This window comes from Opisthocomus hoazin, chromosome Z (genome assembly GCF_030867145.1).
Source record: "Opisthocomus hoazin isolate bOpiHoa1 chromosome Z, bOpiHoa1.hap1, whole genome shotgun sequence".
Lineage (NCBI taxonomy): Eukaryota > Metazoa > Chordata > Aves > Opisthocomiformes > Opisthocomidae > Opisthocomus > Opisthocomus hoazin.
Window position 1 is genome coordinate 64,228,460 of NC_134454.1, and position 22,232 is coordinate 64,250,691.

At 39.8% G+C, this 22,232-nt stretch overlaps 2 protein-coding genes and 1 pseudogene across 7 annotated transcripts in view; 1 reads left to right on the plus strand and 2 right to left on the minus strand.

The window, feature by feature from the left end:
• The window catches only part of SCAMP1 (secretory carrier membrane protein 1), a 47,766-nt gene extending 39,794 nt beyond the window's left edge, over positions 1-7,972 (plus strand). For all 3 annotated transcript variants that reach the window (XM_075411754.1, XM_075411755.1, XM_075411756.1), the window contains exons 7-9: positions 1,117-1,218; positions 3,088-3,205; positions 5,007-7,972. In XM_075411754.1, coding sequence (XP_075267869.1) covers positions 1,117-1,218; positions 3,088-3,205; positions 5,007-5,171 — 385 coding nt within the window. In that variant the 3' untranslated portion in view covers positions 5,172-7,972. The remainder of the gene's footprint in view (positions 1-1,116; positions 1,219-3,087; positions 3,206-5,006) is intronic.
• Positions 7,973-14,033: 6,061 nt separating this feature from the next.
• Positions 14,034-22,232, minus strand: part of LHFPL2 (LHFPL tetraspan subfamily member 2) — a 125,933-nt gene continuing 117,734 nt past the window's right edge. For all 4 annotated transcript variants that reach the window (XM_075411758.1, XM_075411760.1, XM_075411761.1 and 1 more), the window contains exon 3: positions 14,034-15,630. In XM_075411758.1, coding sequence (XP_075267873.1) covers positions 15,374-15,630 — 257 coding nt within the window. In that variant the 3' untranslated portion in view covers positions 14,034-15,373. The remainder of the gene's footprint in view (positions 15,631-22,232) is intronic.
• LOC142358775 (uncharacterized) lies at positions 14,041-14,684 on the minus strand (annotated as a pseudogene).

Genomic DNA, 22,232 nt, shown 5'->3' on the forward strand with positions numbered 1-22,232 from the left:
TTGGTTTGCATGCAAAATTGAACTTTTTATTTTGAAAATCAGCATATAGAGATTCTAAATCCTGTACTCTTACGGTGTTTCTTGGGAATTTTCTTTTTACATTGAAGTGATTCAGGATATTCTCACTTAAAGCAGATAGATCTAGAGAAAGATTCATGGCCAGAATTTGCAGTTAAGCATGACCGTTAGACTGAGATGCTTCTTTTTGCTAACCAAGGAGGTATTGCTATACACACACATCTTTGAGGAATCATATAGTTTAACTTGCATTTGCTCGCTAGTAAATCTATAGCTTTGAATATTGATTGTTTGGAAGAAGAAAACTACTGCTTGCATATTCAGCTTTGGTCAGTGCTCAGCTGAAAATGAAATAGTTACTGAACTGGTTGGATAAATAGAAATGAACAAACTCCCTTCTGCAGGAAGAGATATTAATGGCAAAATCTGGTTTTGTGACTTAACTAAGTGATTTCTGTTTTATTTAGAACTTTGGTAGCAAGCATATCATATGTAGCAAGTTGAGTAATAGTTGATAGCAGTAAGTTGAGGTCTTCGTTGAGATTTTGCCTGTACTTTTTCTTTTTTTACTTTCAGTCTTTGTCAGGCTGGCATTTCAGTGATTTAAACAGCAAACCTGTTTCGTATATTTTGCTTTTAAGCAAGAGCTGCTTCAGTATTCTGTTCTGCAGTGTGCTTCTGTAATTCCATATTAGATTTTATTTCCTTTTATAAGTAAAATATTTTCTTCCTGTCCCGACACCACTGTGAACTTCAGTCTGAAAGTAGAGCAGAAGTCTGTTCTTCATGCATTGTAGTGAAACTTGTGTGTTGACTCGAAGAGGCCCTGCTGTTTGCTGAATGGAAGACTAAGGGATAATATTTTGCTGCTGTTCTCACCTCTGTTAGAGGTGCATGTGGCAAAAATACTATATTGAAAAAGAAGCAGCAGCTCTTGTAAATAGACACTCTACAAAACCACAGAATAGTCACTGTCAGAAAATGAAAGCACTTTTCCTCTAGTTGACGCATAAAAAATTTTTAGATTGGTAGTGCAGTATTTGCAAAAAATCATTAATTTTCCTGGCTGCTTTAATCTTTTTTCCCCCCCTCTTTCAGGAGTGACAGTTCATTCAGGTTCTTTGTGTTCTTCTTTGTGTATATCTGTCAGTTTGCTGTACATGTACTTCAAGCTGCAGGATTTCAAAGATGGGGAAACTGGTGAGTATTCTGTTTGCTGTAGCATTGTACTGTCTGTAAGAAGAGCACTCATATTTGATATAGCAACTGCAATACAGTCTGTGTGTTTTTAAAAAAAAAAAATCTTGTGTTCACTGCAATTGTTACATTTAGCACTCAAAGCATTTTTGAAGTGCTCTTAACTAGGAAGGGTGGGTGAAACATATCCCAAGAATGTGAGGTACTTCTGTTACTAGTCTGGTCAAAATTTTATCCTTCAATGCAAACCACTTTGAACTATTATTTTATACATTACCTCCTCTATTTTGATGGTGTGTGGAGATGTTATTTGCTCAGTATTTGACATAAGTGAAACTTCAAGAAAATGAAAATAATTTAGGCAGCAATAATACAATGTTTGCATATTATTTTGTATCATTAGTTAATTCTAACTATATTAATTTACTTCTTATTAGGGAAATTTATGGCTAAAATTTGAAGAATGAGTCAACAGTGTATTCGGGTGAATATAGTGGTATATCTTTGGTATTATTTGAAAAGCTCATTTGTCCGAGTCAGCTCCTTATTCTGTAACAGTTGATTTTTCTTTTTGATGCTTGTGAGTATATAAGCTTTTACATGAAGCTTTTTTGTATATTATCTTTTATTTGAGCCTTCAAGGTCTAATATTTAGATTTTACAAGGAAAGCTATTGCGAGTCAGTCATTGTTCTTGGAAGAAAACCCAACAAACTTGAGTTGTTCAACTGCAAACATGGTTGTAGTAGCCAGCTGGTAGCATGAAGAGCTATGACTGGCAGCACTGCTGCTGGGTAATGACACTTCTCTGTATTGGTGCTTTGTGCTGCTAACCTCCAGACATATGCAAAGCAGACACAACAGCACTGCTTTAAAACTGTAGTGTGAGGAAAGATCCTGTTTTATTATTTTTGCTCTCGAATACAATATTTTGCTTTTTGATAGATACATTGATTGACATTAACAAAATCAAAAAGTATTTTAGGGGGCCAGTTCTCCACGTATGCGGAGTGTGCTTTTAAGGATACTTGGGGAAGGGGTATGAAAAGTAGCCAGATCGTCAGAAAATGATAATTACAGTTTGGATTTTGGAGTTTTGTGGTAGAGTCCAGTTGGACAGAGGGGTTATCAAAGCAATGTGGAACAGGTAGAGAAGAGTTTTGAGGTTGTTCGGGTTTACAGAAATTTTTTGCTTTTTGTTCTGTGGAAGAATCTTTTCCATCTTAATGTTTTATTTTTCTTCAAGGCAGCCTGCTTTTTGTGGTTTCAAGTTTGATAATGTATTTTTCTGTTGGTGCTTCAGTTTTGAAGAATGGGGAAATGGTTACTGATATAGCCATCTTTTCTGTTACTTAGTTTGATGCTATGTACTGAAAAAAAAATCATATTAACCTCAACTGAGAAAGCATCACTGTGTGGATACAATTGCGCAAGTCTTCCCCCATAGATGCTCCATGTGTGTGGTGTGGTTTTGTTTCATGTTTAAGGATGTTAGAAGCTATCTTTTTAGGGACAACTTCTCTTCCATGAAATCATGTAGTCTTAAGTCAGTCTGAAATTACAATATGGCAAAGAAAACCCAAAAGTTGATGAGCAGCTCTCTAATTTCTTCACAATTCTGCTCAAGGATAATAATTTTTGCTACAATTTTCCTTACAGTTTCACTGCATGCATTGGGAAAAATGGAAACTAAGCTCTAAAAGCTTATTACAGAACCGAAGTACGCTTACGTAAAATTCCCATTACTTTTTCTTCAAGAAGATTCAAAGTTGATCAGAACCAGGAGGTTATAAAGTTTCCCTTGATGTGGATGCCTGTGGTTGAATGGTTCATGTGCTGTGCTAGTAAAGTTTGTCCTTTCTCTTTTCTTCAGTGGGTGGATTTCATCTCTTACTGGTCTTAATAAGAGTATTCCTGTTGGCATTATGATGATAATCATAGCTGCACTTTTCACAGCATCTGCTGTCATCTCATTAGTTATGTTTAAAAAGGTAAGTTACGTATTATTTCCTTCTTCTGTTTCGTATGTTTAATCTTGATTTTGCTTTCCTGCTTGAGAGGGGTACTCTCTCACAAAGTAAAGGGGATTAAATGGTATTTCGGGGGGTGTGCCTTAGCTATTAACAACTGTACTTTTATGCTTATACTGTTGTGGAGTTACAAAATGCTTTCTGCAAACTAAAATGGGGAAGGATAGCTCTGAATACGAGCAATTGGGAGGTAAGCCCACAGTGAAAGGGTAGGTGAATGCACTGGATGCTATGATTGTACCTGTAGATGCCAGGTTGTAATTTTCAGATCTGTGGTGATTGATCAGACTAAGTGAAGCATGATTCAAATGATTGCAAAGTTTCAGCTCTTACCAAAATCATTCCCATTAAAATCAATAGAAGAGGGAGGTGCCTGGCTCCTCAGAAATGGATTTTTATTTCTCTGCTTTTATTATTTTACTATTTTGTTGTCAAATAATGATTGTGTAGCATGAAAGCTCAAAGAAAGATGCTTTTTTCCCTTGGCCCCTTTTTGTGAATTTACATCCAGAAGACCTAAGTTTAGATACTGATGTGCCAGTAAGTTTCTGATGTTGTTTAAATAAAATGTGACGGACAATTCTGCTGATGATGTGCTGGCAATTCTAATAATTCAGCCTCAGAGTTACACTTAAAGATTTTCACATACCCAAAGTCTTCTGGACTGTTTACAGTAAGCTAGAAATTTTAAGTTGAGATGGCGCTTCTCCTTACTTGCTTTCTGCATAAATACTGAGGTACAGGAGAAAGGAACAAGTTAGAAAAATGTATGGTGGAGTGTTTTTTTTACACTCTTCTTACCATTTGCATCTGGATTCTTTTCACAGCCCTGCAACTCAGATGGGACCTGGTGTATCTTTATGGATGAGAAATAGTCACATTTATATCAAAGGAAAAAGTTACCACATTAATTTTCCTGCTACACTAGAATGAAAGTTGTCTTTGCAGTATTGTTTGACAACTTTATTGTTACTTGATTGAACAGGAGTCAGAAATAGCATTTTAATTTTAATTGGAAGTTACTCAGGATTTGTTTTTTTTGTTGTGCTAGAGATTATATGCCATGTTGTTTAGAGTGTAAGTCATATTGTTTAATTCCTCTGCTTATTATGCAGAACTATTGATCATCACACTGGTTTAGCACAGACACGTCTGCATTATTAGGACATTTTATACTTTTTAATACTCAGTCATAGCTTACCTTGTTCTTGTAACCGTATCAATCAGAGAAATTAAAATGTTTCTAAAAATTGATACAGAAAAAAGTTTGCCAAAATGTTATTGACACAGTGGATTCAAAACTATTTTTCTGGTTTTGTTTCCTGCTGTTTTTTTTAACGTGCACACTTACTAACTCTTCTAAGAGTACAGCAAGTTGTACACACGTTGAGACAGAGGACATTTTTGCAAGCTGTGACCCTGTGTCATGCTAAGGATGCAGCCTGTTTGTGTATTTAAATATGTTACTTCAGACAGTAGATACCACACACATTTTAGGAAGGATCTAGAAGACCCCTCTGAGCTTGCAAAAACAAAAGTTACAGGTATTCCTACGGTCGAACTGTCCCTGTAGCGGGGCAATCAAAAGTGGTAGGATTTGCAGGACAAAAGTCCGTGTACTCCTTTGTGGATCTTCCCAAACATAGGAGCAAACCAGATGTCCCCACCACACAGCTCTGCTTCATGTTTGAGACTTTGCTGTTATTATACCAAGAACCGGCAGGCTCAGCACCATTTTTTCACTGCTTTTCTGCCTCCCCAGGTGCATGGTCTCTACCGCACCACTGGTGCGAGCTTTGAGAAGGCGCAGCAGGAGTTTGCAACAGGAGTGATGTCCAACAAAACTGTACAGACTGCTGCAGCCAACGCCGCATCAACAGCGGCAACCAGCGCAGCTCAGAACGCGTTCAAGGGTAACCGAATGTAGGGAAACAGCAAAAGTCGTCATGATTCTCTTCGAGCGTACTTTAATTTTCCAGTCACTTGTTATATTCCCTAAAAGCCTAGATCAAAATTCACACAGCATGTTTGTCTCTTCTGCAGCTGTGCATGGCTAAAATGGGAAATGTTTGGTTTATCTTACTATAAATTTATTTATTTTAAAAATATAACCATTCTTTGCCCTTCTTTAAGATGTTGCATTCTAGAATGTAAAGCTCTCCATATTTTATGGAGGATGAATAATTTCAGCAATTGGCCTGGGAATGAATTGTGGTAAATAATGATCAAATAAATGTATTAAGAATTTGGAAGGTTTTTTAGTGGTTCACTCTGGTATTTTTTTTAACTTTAGGAAAGCACTTTGGATCAATTATTTTTCTTTGTAAGAAATGATTTCCCTATTTCTACTATAAGAACTGGGGCAGACTGCGATGTAGAAAGTTAGGTTTGGCTACTGCTTTTGCAATTTCAGCAGCTGCTGGAGGACAAATATGAGTAGGGTAGATATTATAAATTCTTTTATTATGTTTTTTTTAGGATAAGTCTTTTGGTAGAAACCTGTAAGTTTGCATGAATACTGTTGAGTTATCTGATCTTGTTTAAGTAGTGTTTTGGTCCAGAATTTACCCGCGCCACTTTATAATTATAGCATTTGTTTGTATCTGTTTTCACAGAGTATTCTCTACTTGTGAGAAATTACTACACGGCATAAGCATTCTCTGTAATAGAATGTGTAATGCAGTGTACAGTTTAAGGAAGGTAACTGATGGTTTCAATCACAGAGCTAAATGATTATATATTTGCTATTTTTAATTTCAGTATTCATGTCCTGGGGTAATGATTTTGCTGGAAAAGAAACCAATATCGACTTAGGACGCTAGTTTCTTGCCCCCCTTCCCTCTTCTACATGCAGTGGTATTTTTGTTGTATTTGGGATTTTTTTTTTTTTTTTTTAAGTGTAGATTTGTGTTTAGCGGTGGTACTAAATCTCTAGCCTAGTCAGTCTGTTTACTGCTTGTCCAAAAATCTAAATATACAGTATTTAATTTTCTAACGGGAAAGCTTTTTAAGCAACGGCATTTAACAAATACTTGAATTCATTTTAACATTAACTCAGACATCTCTGCGATGTGATTTAAGCTGGGGGCTTTTAAAGTATTTTGAGTTGGAAAAGTGAGAAATCTTCATCTTTAATGAAGTTAAAATTCAACTTACTGAACTGGATGCCTAAGAGGTAAAATTGGTGCTGTGGAACTGAACAATCCATAATGGTACATACCATCACAATATTCCAGAATATAATCAGGTTTTACTAACGTCATGTTTCTCCCCTTTGAAGACTATTTATATTCTTGGATTGCCTTATGAGTCTTGTGCACAATACTTGGGCTGCTTTTCAGACTCTGTTTAAGGAAATGCAAACAGGAAGGACCACATCCCGCCACCTGTGTAAGTACACACTACAGCTGAAACGAATTCAGCTCCTAAGGTGAATCACCTTTAGTAAGATGGCATAAAATTCTGAGGCTCCTCCATGCCCCGAACGTGGACCAGCTTTCACAAATTCTTTTTCGCTACACTGTATTTATAATAACAGAAGAGCATTACAAAAAATAAAAAGGCCCAGCTTAATCCCTGGATCAGTTCTGTACTGTTAGCATGAAGTCCCTGTTAGTCTACTTTCTTTTACTAGTTTCTTTAAATCCAGCTTTAATTTGGATAAACATAGTAGTTCCACCTATGCTGAAGTTCATATTAATGAATATACTTGCTTCTAAATGTCCTCTGCATCATGAAGTTAAAAGTGATTTAAATACTCTGTGTAATAGGGGCTCTAAAATGTCATGCTAGTGGACATGCTAGAACTGGAACTTAAATTTGTGTGGAATGTTACTAAAATCTTTCCAGACAAAATAACACCATTTTCTGTTGAGATCAGGCATCATCTTTCTAGCAGCTGTATATCAAGATTGTTCTTCTCATAAACTTTTACACTTAACTTGAGGGCTATATCTAAGAATGCTACTATGGATTACCTTAAAATCTGAATTTAACCAGTTCTCTTCGTATCTCTTGGATAGGAATCCCAGCGCCATCATCCTTGCAATTTAACTTAAGTTGAAGATTGCATAATAACATACATTACCAGAATATGTTATAGAAAAAAAAAAATCGGAATAAAACCTGAATTTGGCAGGTAGATTTTTTTTTTCCTCCAAATGTTTAAAGGCTCTTTGAGAAAACATATTTCATGTTCTACGTATAGGGTCCATTGATTGGTAATGTCATGGGCTGAATGTACGGATTTAAACCTCCTCAGTGAAATTCAAGGTTCAGTTACACATGAATTGTTTTAAACCAGAAATCTGACACTTTGCAGCCCAAAAGGGAGGGAGAAGTTTGAGTTTAGCTTTTACAACAGAAGGCTGGTATTTGTTAAAATATTTTGTACTTAATGAAAACTAGATTTTACAGTCTCTTATTAATTAATCAGAGTATGGTGCCCACTTAAGTTGTCATTTTGTAGTATTGTGGCAAATTGAGTACAAAGTATGAAGTTTAAACACTGGAATGTCAGTAATCATTAATTTAGGAGGTGGTTTTATTTATCTGAGGGATGTTTGTATATTTTGTAAATTACTAACAATGCTCTGCCATCCTGTGAATGTCATGGTTCTGTACAAATGCACTTCTTCTGTCCCTCTGTTGCATGTCTGAGTAGTTCAGAAGTTTTGTATATTTATTGTATTAACAGTGTCATAGAATAAAAAAAACCCTTTTCCTGGATGTTTGCTCTGTATAGTTTTGACCAATACAGGGATTTTTCTTCTAACAGTGGGGATAACGTACAGAGCAGCTGATCTATGTAGAAGTCTCTCTCGGTTTTTATAATTCTGTATGTAAGTGCTGTAATTCTGCTGAAATGGGGAAGCAAAATGGCCACTGTAAAAATAATACATTAGGGTATTGAGAATCAGTCTATGGTTAAGAAAATTCTTAAACACTTGCAGCCCACTTTCTTGGGCTGTAAACTTATGAGGGTTAAAATCTAAATGTGTTCTGTCATTACTGAATGAAATTCTACAGGTATTAAGTGAATCCTAAAACACTATTGAAAGTAAAATGAAGTTGTTGAAAACAGCATTGCTTTGGTAGTGTTTGTTTTCCTAATTTCTGCTTATGAATTGACGTTCCTGTATCACTGCTGTGTCTTGCATTTTTTTTAGGCAGTATCACAGTCTGTTGATTTTTTTCATATAGTAACACGTGGTCTCTAGTACTGAATTTATTACCGCGTTTTCTTTGAAGGGCAAAACGACTTCATCTGGGCCGCTGTGATGTAGTTACATTCACAAATGCACAACACAGAGAGCAGTGCTCCGAGGTACAGTCAAGATTATTTTGGGAGATAGCAGGCATGATGCACACGTGCATCATTTAGTAGTGAAATTCTTCATCGACTCGATCCAATTCTTTGTAATTTACAGATCTGGGATGGCACTGGCAGCAGACTTAAATGAACAGGTTTTGTTCTTTCTTGTAAATGGTAAGCATAATTGTGCAACATGATCCAGTAAATTTTTACGATTAGAATTACTACACAACTTAAGTGCTGTTGGGGGGAGATAGTTCCTCTGGTTTGCAGAGGCTAGTTTTCCTGAAGAAGATGTAAGCACAAAGTTGGGAAGGCATGTACACACAGAGAAGACAGCACAGGCAAGAGAACTGTGATGAAAAATACTCAGTGATACTTCTGGAAAGGTGTTTCTGTCAAGGAAAAGGCACACACATAGACCGTCCTGGGTATGAATCGGTAAGGCACAGTGGATCAGATAATTAAAACACGTGTGTTAGGTTTCAGTCAGTTACATGAAAATGTGTAAGAGTTCGTTTGTACTTGATTTTCCTACAAATGAATTTTATGTCTGCAGGTAGCTTTTATTATCAGTAGAAAAAGCAGGAAGACTTACAAAAGAAGTGTTGCAGATTGCTCACCTCAGCAGCTGAATACGAGTTTAACTTTGTGCTAGGATTAAACTAGACACCATGTCACACACCTCTGAGGGGGGAAGAAAGTGTTGATGGGAAGAATGACTTGTGGATCACACTGCCGTACATTTTTATTCTGGGAAAAAGAAGTTAATAGTCCAGCTGTTCAATGGAAGCATGTACAGCTCATCTAAAATGTGCTTTTGGCTGGATGAACGGATAGTGATTACACCAAACAACAGTGCTTTTAATTGGTTTGGTTGTACCTTCTCCCAACACACTTGGTGCTGCAACATGCCTAAGTGATGTGTGTGTGTGTGTGTATATATATATAAATATATAAATATAAAACAAATACATTGTCCTGCTTCAGTCTATGTTCCTACACGGTACTGTGATGTCACTAAGAGGTGAAGGAGGACACTTCAACACAAAGTAGCTGCTGTGCAAAGTGTTGAGAAGACCAGGTCTTACTTCTTTGTACCCACAGTTCAGGAAGGGGGACTTGCAGCGGGTGAGAAGGGAGATTTCAGGGGCAGAATTCTGGTGATAAAAGTTGGATGTTGTGTTAGTAACTGGCAGTGTGCTTGGAGCAGGGCAAATGCTGGCTTGGGAAACGCAGCCTGCTCTAGAGTGCAGGGCTTGCGACCATTCCCTCAGCTTTCCTGCTTTGCAGACGCCTACAGCTGTTGCTGGGCAGAACATACTGGCTGGAGCCCCTGCCCTTCTAACAGTCAGCTGCCCCTGACCACCTCATCGGCATCAGCTGCTCGGCCGCTGTTTCAGCGGACAGTGCTGCAAGTAGACTTTACAGTGTTTGGAGCCTGATTGAACAATCTTGTGCTGTCTGAGCGGCAGTCATTGCATGCATGCCGAAGCACCTGTTGCCTTTGGCAGTGCAGGGCTTTTGCCCTTGCTATGCGCATGTTCTTGGTGTGTTAGAGGAAAAAGTGGATGTGCTGGGTTGCGCAGCAGGGTGATACTTACTCCAAGGTAAGAGAGCAATTGGAAGTGGTCAGAATAACATGGTTAAATTTGAAATTATTTTTTTCCTTACCTTTCTCAGCTAGACCAAATTACTGATCCTGCTGCATCTGAGAGATACCTAAAGATGGGTATGGACACTGACTCCTACGCTCTCACGATTTCATTTATATGAAGATACTCCAAATCAAATAGAAGGCATCTATTTGAAAACAAGCTTTCGGTGAATCACAGGAGAAAGACAACATCTTTATATTCCTGTCCCTCTAGTATTAGTAATATGCGTTCTTTTTCTCCTTGCACCACCACTCTAAACCCAGCTGGAGGTTGGGGAAGAAGTTACTAGAACACAGAAATCTGTAATAATTTACACAATTGGGGAATTGCACTCTTGCGTTCCCTATTGCCAAGTCCATTAACCTTACTGAAAAAGGGGGGTAATGTTTTTAGCTATACAAATCAGTACTTTGTCATTTCTTTCGGCAGTATTTTATATTTGTGGAATAACTGCCGTATCTATACCTGCTTTGAAATCCATAAAGATGACTCATGGTGGCCGCTAACTTCTTCTGGACTGGAGGTTTCTAAATGTTCCAGGTTTAATCCAAGGTTTTACCTACTTCTTGGAAGTTTAGAAACTGTTAGAAGTGTAATTAAGCTAAATGCAATTAATTATTTGTAAATTTAATAGAAACGGACCACAGCTACTGCGGGACAAAATTCTTTAAACTACTAAAAGCCTTATTCCGAGTTCTGCCATAAATTTGCTTACGGAACAGTATGTAACTTCCCTCTAGTGTTCTGTCAAGTCACAGGTCAGAGGTAATACAGATTGTGGCAAACACCATTTAAAGAGTCTGTCTGTCTGATCAAGCAGTATTTATTTTATAACCTTCGCTACCCCTTTTCCTGAGAAAGGAACCGCAGTGCTTTAGTTACAAAATGAAAAACATTTGTCAGACATACATTCAGTTAGAAATTCTCTTTAATGCAACTGTATTGTATAACACATAGCTGCCATTTCAGATCACATACTTTGTGATCAGTAAGTGGTGGTAATAGTTGAAATCAGATGGAAATCTGAAACACTAACAACATCAGTGGGCTGGGATTTTAAATGCTGTTGAAGCTACCTTGCAGTGGCTCGGCTTGTCCAATACTAAGGACAGAATGAAGGGAGTCAAGACTCCTGCTGAAGTTTGAAAACTCACATTTTAATTGAAATTTAGATAAAAATAACACATTAGGTACATTGTTCATGCTAACAAACGTACATAGTGGTGACTCAAGAACAGAAAAACAGTACCACAAATAAACCATGGCTCAAAACCTACTCTAGTGGGATTGCCACAGCCGCTCTCCCTGTATGAGGCAGCTGTGGTGTACGCGTTGCTGCTGCGCTCTGCTTTTGGTGGGCTTGGTCCTTCTCTGAGGTAGGCACCAGTGCCCGCTGCGTTCAGGGAAGGCTTGAGCTCCTCTCTGTTTACCACTAGGATGTGACACAGGTACTCTGATGTGGGATGACAATGCAAAATGGAAATGATTTGGCTGAAAAAAAATCTCAGAATCGAGAGAACTTTATTGAGTAACATAGATACAAAGGTGACACAAACAACCCAGAAACAGCTCAGTAGCAACGTTTCTTGCAGTGCCACATTATAAATAACGCACATGAAGAAACCCTGCTGAGCCTTTTCAGCTTTTAGAATGTATATTGCCAGATGGACACAGCTTCACATTTGAATTGTCTGTATTATATAGATCTGAGCATTTCAAATCCATCTAGAAGTGATTTTTGTTAAATCTTTAAGCTGCTGATACTACTGTTGTATTAATCTTCAAAATCAGTGATTCTATTGCATTACTCTATGCTTTAGTGTGTCCACACCACCAAAACTCCAGCCACTTCTTTCCCGGGAAGTCCCTTTTCAAATATCCTGTTCAAAAGCAAAAACTAAGGGGGGAGGAACAAGCCACAACAAACCCCATTCCTGGTATTGCACATCTCACACAAGGTTGTGTATGTGTATATATATATATATATATTTAAATATGCTACAATAAAAAAAAAAGTCTATGGCACTTTACAGAATACAAGTTTACGAAGTCAATCAAACCACAGATGTTTGAAGAATTCTTCAATACCACAAAAACAAAGTTATACTGAAGTAATGGGCACACAGGTTTTAAAGAATCCACAGCAAATTCTAGGTCCTATGCAGTGCATGTACATTAAGAAGCAGTTACACTCCGCAGCCCTCTCATAAAATTAGTTCAATTAGCTTCAAGCTGATTTCTTTTTTTTTTGTTTGTGTTTTGTGTGTTTTTTTGCAAAGTATCTTTGAAAGCTACTGCTGAGGTGAACTTCAGGAACAACTTGAAACAGCTGTCAAATTTCTGTCAAATTTAATGACTGCACCCTACACCTGAAAAAACCTTATCCAGGGGAAAAAAATCTGCAATAATAATGTCATCTTATCACTTGCTAGAAAAACAGAACCCTGAGAAAAGAAATTCTGATTTTTTTTTTTCTGTATTTCTTCTCAGCCTGTCTTCTATCTGTGCTATGTGATGAACATGGATATTCTTGCAAGTTGGTTGATTATATTATTGCAGAGCAAGTTGATAGTAGACCAGCAATAGGCAGAAAAGCTGGTTCTCCTTGATTACAAATGCAAACAAAAGCAAAACATGCCACTGAAAATACCGCCTTCGTACTTAAAAACTGCACTATTAAATTTTTTAAGCATTCTGTAGCTCACAGCAGAGTTTAACCAGTAATGTAAATGAAGGTCGGTCATTGTATACGTCTAAGGCAAAGCAGTGTATCCCCTCTATACCTTTTGGAAGAACTGACCTTATTCTGACTGATCAAGTGCTCCAGCCAAAGCAGCATTTGTCACCCCAATATAGTGTCATAAGATTTGTTGGCAGTGGCAACGTGGACATTGGACTGCTACCCACCTACGAAAAGCTAAAACTGTGACTCTATTTTGTAATTAATTTTTAGCTGAGTTATACTCTGCTCTTACTCTTCCTAGCCCTCCGTGCTGAGAGGCAGAGCCGAGAAGAGCAGCGCCAAGCGGGTGGCCCAGGGGGTGGTTTGCACAGCGCCTGAGGTGTGCGTGCCCTGCCTATGGCATGTTTGTGTGCACAGGGAGAACACGGAGAAACACGCAGGTGTGGACAGGACGTGCTGCCTGTGATTTGCGTCCTCAGACACCACTTTGTGCTAGTAATTTTGATTTGTTAAAATCTTGCTTTGTGCAAGCAGGTGGCAGAAATGGTTCCAGACCATAACTTCTGGGCTTTTTTTAAATTAAATATTTAAAAGACGAGTGAAATACCTGTTTTAAACTAGAATACGGTGGATGTGGGTTGCAGGAGCGGGTGAATGCAAGAAGAGGGCAGATTTAAACAATCCCCTTTTAGTATTGGCAGACGTGAACCTTGTTTGTTGCACGGCAGCTCAGAGATCACCTCCGTGTCCATCCGTCATGTGGCTTGAAGGTACTGTGGGCACAGGCCCGTGCCGCGCTGGGCCTGCTGTGCTCCAGCCAGGCCGGCTGCTGCCGGGGTGCTCCCACACTGCAGCTGCCAGCCCTTACCCCTGCTCATGGCTGGCCCAGGGTTTGCAGTCATCACTGCCAAATAGTTCTTGGATCGCGAAGGACTTCAGCAGTGTATTGAAATTAGCTCGCTACCTGTGCACTAACAACGACTTTTTAACACCTGTAAATAACTAATGGCACATGTTAAGGGACTGACCAGGCGTAAACAAGAGTCTCTGCTCTGTATTATACAGTTAAGTGATGGAGAGAAACACTGTCACTGGATGAGGTTAAACTACCACGAAGGAAGACGAGTCATCTGAAATTCCCTTAGTATTCCTTAGAACTACTTCTCTGATAAATTCTCCCAAATACTTCTATGGCACAGCTGCATCATTCCTTTGTTTTTTAAAATACCTTTTAAATTTGTTTTCAGAAGTAGTTCTAGTAAGTGATGCAACACCACACGTAATACAACCAACTGCCTTTGAGAAAGGAATGTCATTTGTGGCAAGGTCTGTTTTATTTCTGCTGATTTAGTTGGAAAAGGAGCCATAGCACATGTGGTTCGGGAAAAAAAAAAAAAAGGAAACAATCTTCCCAGCCATGTAGAATTTGGCAAGGCTTCCTGACAAATGTAAAGTTCTTAAGGACTCATGTGGCTCTGGGTCATGAGACAGACTGATCTGTAAACCAGGAATGAGGTTTCACTGGCAAGAGAAAGAATAATACTGTTAAAGTCCAATGTGCGATCTACATTTTCAGGAGAGGCTACTGTCCAGGCCAGGCTGTTGACATTCACAAGATAATGCCCAGCTGTGCTGTGGGGAGTTGTCATCTGCTTGGGATTTCAGAGTTTTAATAAAGGCTGTAGAAATATTTCTAACAATGGTCATTTCAAACAATTTTATCAGAATCAGGTGGAAGCCAGCATAACAACAGCTGCTCTGTCTAGTCAATGGAAACAAAATCATCTACCTGCTGAATAACAAGCGGCACACACCTTGCACTGCAAGTTTCAAGACAAAGAAACCTGGCAGGGACTCAACTTTTTAAATGCTTAAAGATGGGTGTAAACTGTGTCACGTCAACTTTGCTCTCTCCAACATACACTTACTAACTGAGAAGGCACTGTACTTTAAGGAAAGTTCAGTATCAAAAAGCACCTCAATGAAAAGTATGGTACCAAACCAGGTGGTGGTGACATATTCACACGTGAGGGGAGCCCTTGGAAACAAAGCCTAACTAAAATAGGCTTCTCTTTTGTATAAGGAAAAAAATAATGTGCTGGCTTTTATTATTTTAAATCCAAATTCTTCAAAGTGACCAAGGTGGGTAAGGCCATCTCATCAATCAGAATTTGTTAGTTACACATTCCTGCTATGTACACAATTGCTCACCTCCCCAGTCAGATTAATGTATCCTACTGTGTCCTGATCATAGAATGAAACTAAAAAAATCCCCAAGTATTTACATTCTGCTTTCTTGGCATCCTTTTTCTGATCCCCATTGCCCACCAAGAAAGAAAAAACATTTCAGTAGTTCATGGCTGGAATGCATGAGGCTCAATCACACAAATGGTAGAATCAGGTAAGCGGGTCTGCTTGTCCAGTCAATGGAAAGCAGACTGAGATCCAGGCGCTGGTGGTTGTCCCCACTGGAGTTAAAGGAGGCAGATAAGGTTTTTTCCTTCTTCTATTTCTTCTTGTACTTTGTCACTCGATGTGGCTATTTCAGCTTGCGCCGAGAAGACTGCACAGATGAACGTCAGAATAGTGCCACCGATAGCTGTGTAGAAAGCCCAGCCCAAGGAGCAGTCTCCTAGTTTGTAAGCAGAAGCGTAAGGTCCACAATAGCTTATTGCTTTCTGGCATCCCCAACCTGCAGGGTAAAGTATCAAGCCTAAGATAAGGAAGAGGCCTAGAAATAAAAACAAAAAATGAGTTTAACAAATGATCAGCTGAACACCAAACGCAAGACACAGAGTAATGGTTATCATGGTCGCTACTCACTCCTAAGTACCAGGATTATGACTCTTCCTCATTCATCCAACCTTCCTTTACTGATTGTTCCCTAGTATACACCGTGCAGTGTTTTATCTAAACTTGGAGCTATCCTGTGGTTTTTCTTGTGAAAGGCTTATCTCGTATGATAATGGCCTCGTTCCTAATTTTAATCTCTGTATTCCTCCTACATCCTTTGTTTTCACACGTTATTGCTAGGCACACAGAGCCTGCAAAACATTTGAGCATCTTTGCCTATTGTTTACACTTGCACTTTTCAAATACTTAGGAATGTTTGCATCCACTTTTGTGTGTGTTTAACTAGCCCTCATTCAGGTTTATTGGGTCATTCATCATAAACATTTTTGCCTTTTTTCCTCTGGATTTTTCCTACATTAATTTTCTCTCACACTGCATCTGCTTATTTGGCCACATTACGATGCAGAATAAAAATAATACTGCCAGTTCAGTAAGCTGCCTTCATAACGAAGGGATTCTGGAGTCAGGCTCCCAAACGAACAGATCTGAGTACACACAGCCAGTGCATAGGTAACACTGGAGTCCTCTAAACAGGGGGTCAACTGCTGCAGAGGGAAAGCACATTCCTAGTGATGCAGCAGCAAGTCTCACCTCCCCGCCTTCCTCAACAGCCCAAACACCCTGCTGTGCCTCAGGCTGGAAGCAGAAAGCTCAGACTAGATGTTTTGCCCATCTGATCGTCTCTCATAGTCATATTTTTTTCTCCTACGAGGACCGATCTTTATCTAAGCAGTGAAAAGTCACGTTAAGAATCCCTGCACACATGATGTGTCTTTGCACAAGGACGAGAGACTTTGCACAAAGACGAGAGATTTAATCAAAACACCTAATCTGCTAGTGGCTACAGTGCTACAGTGCTTTCTTACGGGCCCTGCTAAAAAAATCACAGTGAGTTAAAACGAGACCTTCCTCCTACAAGGTATGTATGAATGAGCTAAACATCAGGACAGCTCATAGCTATCCAAATTTGCTGTCTGTTTTCTTTAAAACTTAGAAGAACAGGAAGAACTACGAAAAATACTTCTTGCTTAAACGCAACCAGTTTATCCAGAAAATTAATACAGCCTTCCAGATCCTGTATTACTCCTTTATTTGTCCTGCACTGTTAAGCCCTTTATTCAACCTTGCACCCTGATGAAAATAGCTGGTAAAGGTGCTGTCACCTTCTAGAAGTGCGCTGAAAGTTGTGCTTTTTACGTATGGTGCTGGTTCATCCATTAGATTTCATCTAATACCAAAATTTCTACTGAGTAGTAAAATAGAAAACGGTCCTCTTTTCTTCCCTATACTAAGAGATTACCAAGAACAGCTGTAAAGACTTGTGTGCATGTTCTTAAATTCAGTTAGACTAGCCTGTTCTGCAGTACGTTAGGTTTCCTTAATTGTTTGTTTAAAGAAATACGGCCAGTGCAAGAAAACTTCCTCACTGAGAAAGAAAAGCTGGGTCCTAGTTAGTAAGCAGTTAATAGGAACAAAATCAAAACCCATCATCCAACTGTCTAAAATTAATGTCTATGAATGCCAGACATTTCACAAAAGAAAGTCCTTCCTCCAGTGTTTTTCTAACGATGACAGAACTCCACGGGCATGAATGAACTAAATGTCATTATTCTTTGGGGCGGCAAAATCCGTTAGCGAGTGATATCCGTTCTCTGTGAAGGGATTTCACCACTGCTTACATTTAAGAACCAATGACAAATTTTATGCAGTGTTTCCTGGCTGATTGGCCAAACTACATTAAGTATAAAGTATTGCTTTGTCTTGGACAGACCTGGATAAGCTGTGCTTTCATCCTGCTGAGCCCTGCAGCCGTTTCAGACTAAACACCAGCAGTTCCTTCTCCTTTATACATCACTAGTTTCCTGTTCTGTGTAACCGGCGTGACCACACTATGTATTTTTCTGAGTGTGCATTGGTATGGATCAGTTGCCATTTTCCCTAATGATCACAAGCCCTTTGGTAGTTAAAAATCACCATCACTGAATTAAGAAGCCGGATCTGAAATGCCAGTGTAGCTGCTGCCAGCAAGGAAGTTTTTAAAGTTTAGCACTCCACCATTCACAGACCTAGAGAGCTTGTGTTTTACAGCAAACCCGGCTTACGGCTGAGTCACAAGCAGGACCACGAAGCTACATCCATCTCCTTTCACCAAAACTAGAGCACTGAACAACCCCTGAAAGCTACTAGTTCATGGTATGTATGTCCCACACTGAAAAGCCGCTACCCAAAATTCTGCCCCCCAAAAGACTGCAGCACTGCTGTCAAGTGTAATCATCAGGACTTTACTGAAATAAAACTTTTTTTAAAGTACAGAAAGTTCCTAGAGAAATACAGACTACAGCCCGTAATTTGATACATTACAGCTGTTTTCTCATGGATGAAAACAAAATTCGGAGAAAAGTCTTAATTATGGACTTGAATACAGTCAGAGTCTCACCTGATTCTTCCTTCAGATAGCTAACTTTGTGAATCCTATACTGGCCTAGCACAAGAAAAGGAAAAAAAGAGCGTTTTCACTACTGAACCTACCTTCCGCTACTCCATTTCAATGCAGACAGAAAGCTTCTCAGGACATATACCTCTTCTCACTAATATTTATCATCATTTCTCATTTCATGAATACCTGGTTCCTACTTGCTAGGAAGAGTGAATAAAGATGATTCACTTAAGGCAATTCAACACACCCGCAACACAAACAGCACTCCTTGGATTTCACGCTGACTAACAGCAAGTGGAAAGGGACAGACTCCTCATCATGCGTTCGCCTCAAAGTTCCAATACTCAGGCCAACGTCTGAGCTGCGCAGCATGGAGAGATCCCTTCCTGACTCTCCCTACCTGCCCAAACAGAGGTGCTCATGCAAAAAGATCAAGAGGAGCTTTGCCTCCTGATTCCCAGTAACTACAAAAGAGACGGTCACAGGCTACAGAGCTCACCTCAATGCTTTATCGCCCACGAACAGAGCAAACCATGGGCTAAAGCAGGAGCCAGCAATCCAGAGCAGCAGCTTCCAGAGACAGCTGAAAAAGAACCACCTCTCTGCTCCTGGGAACATGGATGCAGAGGGAAGAAAAAATGCCAACGTGGAAAGAACAAGGTAAGATATGGCAGGGTTAGCAAAAGCAGAAGAGGTTGTGATACTGTTGGAAAGTCATAGTCTGCTTTTTAACAGGCAAAATGGTTAAACACTACACGAATAGCTCGGCAGTCTCTGTGCTCTTCCACCTTTGACCTAAGCAGCACTGCACAACCATTTTACGCAACACAAAAAGCCAGAGGGCTGTTTCTACAGCTAACAGTGTAGCCTTGATTTACAGATGTGCAAGCAGCTGCAGCTGAGCAAAAACCACTTACACGCCAGTGTGTGGCGAGACGATCCACACGGGCAAAAAGCATGGTAAATTCTCAGCTCATACCAGTGTCCAGAGGGCAGAGCCTGACCAGGTCGCTTACATTTCCTTGCTTCTTTGATAGAAGTTTCAGCTAAAGTGCCTACATCCCTGCCTTTCTCTTGCTGCTGCTTAGTCCCTGGGGCTCGCCTACCTGCAGCTCTCTCGTTTCAGTCATTTATTTGCGTTACCACAGAACCTGGCAGCTCTGCTCACACTTTCTGCCCCCAACAGCTGACAATCTGCTTTTCAGACAAGACCCACAGAGATGGAGTGCAAGGCACAAGTGAGGTAACCCCGAACACCACAGCGGCAACAGCCTCAACAAATCCACAGCCTGACGGTTACCAAATTTTTCTTTTGCAGCCTCTGAAGACAGTCTTCAGAAAAATGTCAAAGGAAGAGAAAGGCGTTTTCAGTTGTCTGTGGACAGCACAAAGCAGCATGGGTGCACATGGTTTTGTCTTCCGCAGAGTCCCTGAGGGGCAGGTGGAGGAGGGTGCCTGATGGGCTGCACGGAGGCAGGAGCAAAGTACCTTGCCTGTGAATTAAAGACGGGAGAGATCGTAGCCTGGAGCTTACAAGGGGCTGGAAAGGTGAGCCAGCGCCTTATCCCTGGCATTCATTTATAGTCACAGCACACAGAAACACAAGACCAGCTCCTAGTACAATCTACTGATATGTGTGTAAAAGTGGCTCTCTGGATTGATTAACTATTGTAATTCTCAGGTTTCTCAAATTTGATTCAGTTATTCTTACACTTTACTCACTCAAATATTACTTCTGCATTTAATCTGGATTGTGTGGCTTTCAAAGCCATTTAATGCTGTAAATTAAGACTAAAACACTTAAGCTTTTGTTAGCCATTGAAGTACAAAGCTCAGTTTTGTGTTAAATAATTTTGTCAGCATATCTGATAAAGCAACAATTACCTCCTGTCGACAGTTTGCCCTGAGATGATATCTGGCAGGAGGACAGCAAATATTAATGATGGTGATTTCTTTTTCTTAATAAATCCGTTTTTGCCCTTGTCCCAGTGTCTCTGAAAAGAAGCCAATCTTCAAGAGAAAGAACAGAGAAGAAAAATCGACTGCTCTGTCTGAAGAACAGTTTTCTGCAACGAATACCTTCAGTTCTTTGTGCTGACATACAGTAACTGCGTTTTAATTCACAGCCAATCTACCTGCAGAATTATTGGTTTGTTCCCCCTGCTGGAAAGAACAAATTTGTTTTGAAAACATTACAAGCTGTTTTTCACTGTATTCCTCCACAGGCTCGCAGAGCTCAGGCTTGCTCTGTTCTAGATATAACCCCCCTTTCTGAGCACAGCTGCACTGCTGTGAGTGCAGCTTCTGCTATACACATACTCTTGTTCCTACTTCTTCATTAACTCTGTCTCACTTCTTTAAATCAGTATGATAATTTTTCATAATCACATTTTCCTTTTTGTTAGTTGTTGCCAGCTCTCAAGTTACCTTTCGTCTTAGGATTCCTTAAAACAGTCTGAAAGAATGCTACACAATGATGCCAGATGCCTAGGAATGACATCAGAAAACTATTTAAATGACTTTTTTATCCAGAGACCTCATCTAAAACTCTTTGGTATAAGTCTGTCAACAGGGAACATTTTCCCATTTTTGTAAGGCCCACGTAACATTTTATTATCAATCTGTAATTAACCACTTTCAAAAAGAAGTCTTAAGACATACAGAATTTAGATGAGATTTAGCCTATTAGACTAAAATGTATTTCCTGATTACAACACAGACCACCTACTAAACATCAGCCCTTCTTATATTCCAGTGATGGCAAAGCAAGTCTTTTCTCCTGAAACACCAAAGCAGAACATTACAGCATACTGTGAAGTATCAATATAGCAGCATGTACCCTGTGTAACGACACTTCTGAAGACAGTTCAATAACGCTTTTTCTGTAGTTCAGAAGCCTTTTTGTATGTGTGCACCAAGAACTTTTCCCCTTTTAAGGGCCTGGAACTGCAGCAAGCAATTGCTCCTCCTGGTTTTCATGCACTGCAGTAGCGCTGCCAGGCTAACATCGTGGAAAACCAAATGACTGGTCTATCATTACAGGCATTTATATGTCACATTATGCGCTGGGGTCAGGTCTGAGTAAAAGCCTTTTCATTCCATGCTTGAAAGAAACCCTCGAGACAGGGGTTAGGCAGATGCTTGTTTAGCTAAGTGAAGGCATTCTATTTAGTTTTGACAGTCTCCTGTGCAGCTGCTGTCGTGCCATATTAAACAACAGCATATACTAACAAAGCCAATTTCCATTGCAAAGCCTGAAACTATCTTCTCGTTTCCTAGCAAAACAGCAAAAAAGCTTTTAAAGGCTGCTGAAGAAACAGGAAATGAAGCAGCTGTGATCAATGAGGTGGCACTGCAACAGGCTCCCATGGAGCAGCACAACCGAGCAACAACATTTTAAGAGAGGAAGAGAAAAAGGGTAAAGGCAGGAGGAATCAGCCTTGCACACCACTACACAGGCAGCGCAGGGGGGTCGCTTCCTCAGAGCAGCGATCCTGATCATTCTCATCTTCTGCTCAACAACAAGAGATTAACGCTCAGCCCAAGGGCATTGCACATGCCAGGCAAAATAATCCTGCCTTTATTGCTCATATTTCCAAACGTGTCAATATGCTACCTGAATACCTGAACAATTTAATGTGTAAAATATTTTTATAAATATACTACACTATCTTAACCCAGGGAGGCTTGCACTTATGCAGACTTTCCCTGTACAAATCCCTACCCAGCAGGAATACCACCAGGTCACCATTTGCATGCTTCTGGCCACTTCTTCCACTGACAGTCAACTGAAGCGACAGCTTCCTACTCAGCAGCTCCATAACAGACACCTTTTGCCCTATGAAATGATTCGGTAATCCCATTTTAAGAGAGCTAACAAGGCAGGCTCAGGCCAGCTGATGTGGTGTTCTCAGCACTCCACACTGGCTATAGGAAAAGGATGAGGGTAGTGCCGAGATGCTGAAGGGCACGCCAGTTACAGTATCCACAGCACAAGGCACCAGACCTGCCTCTGCAGCTGCTCTCCATCCACCCAGATGACT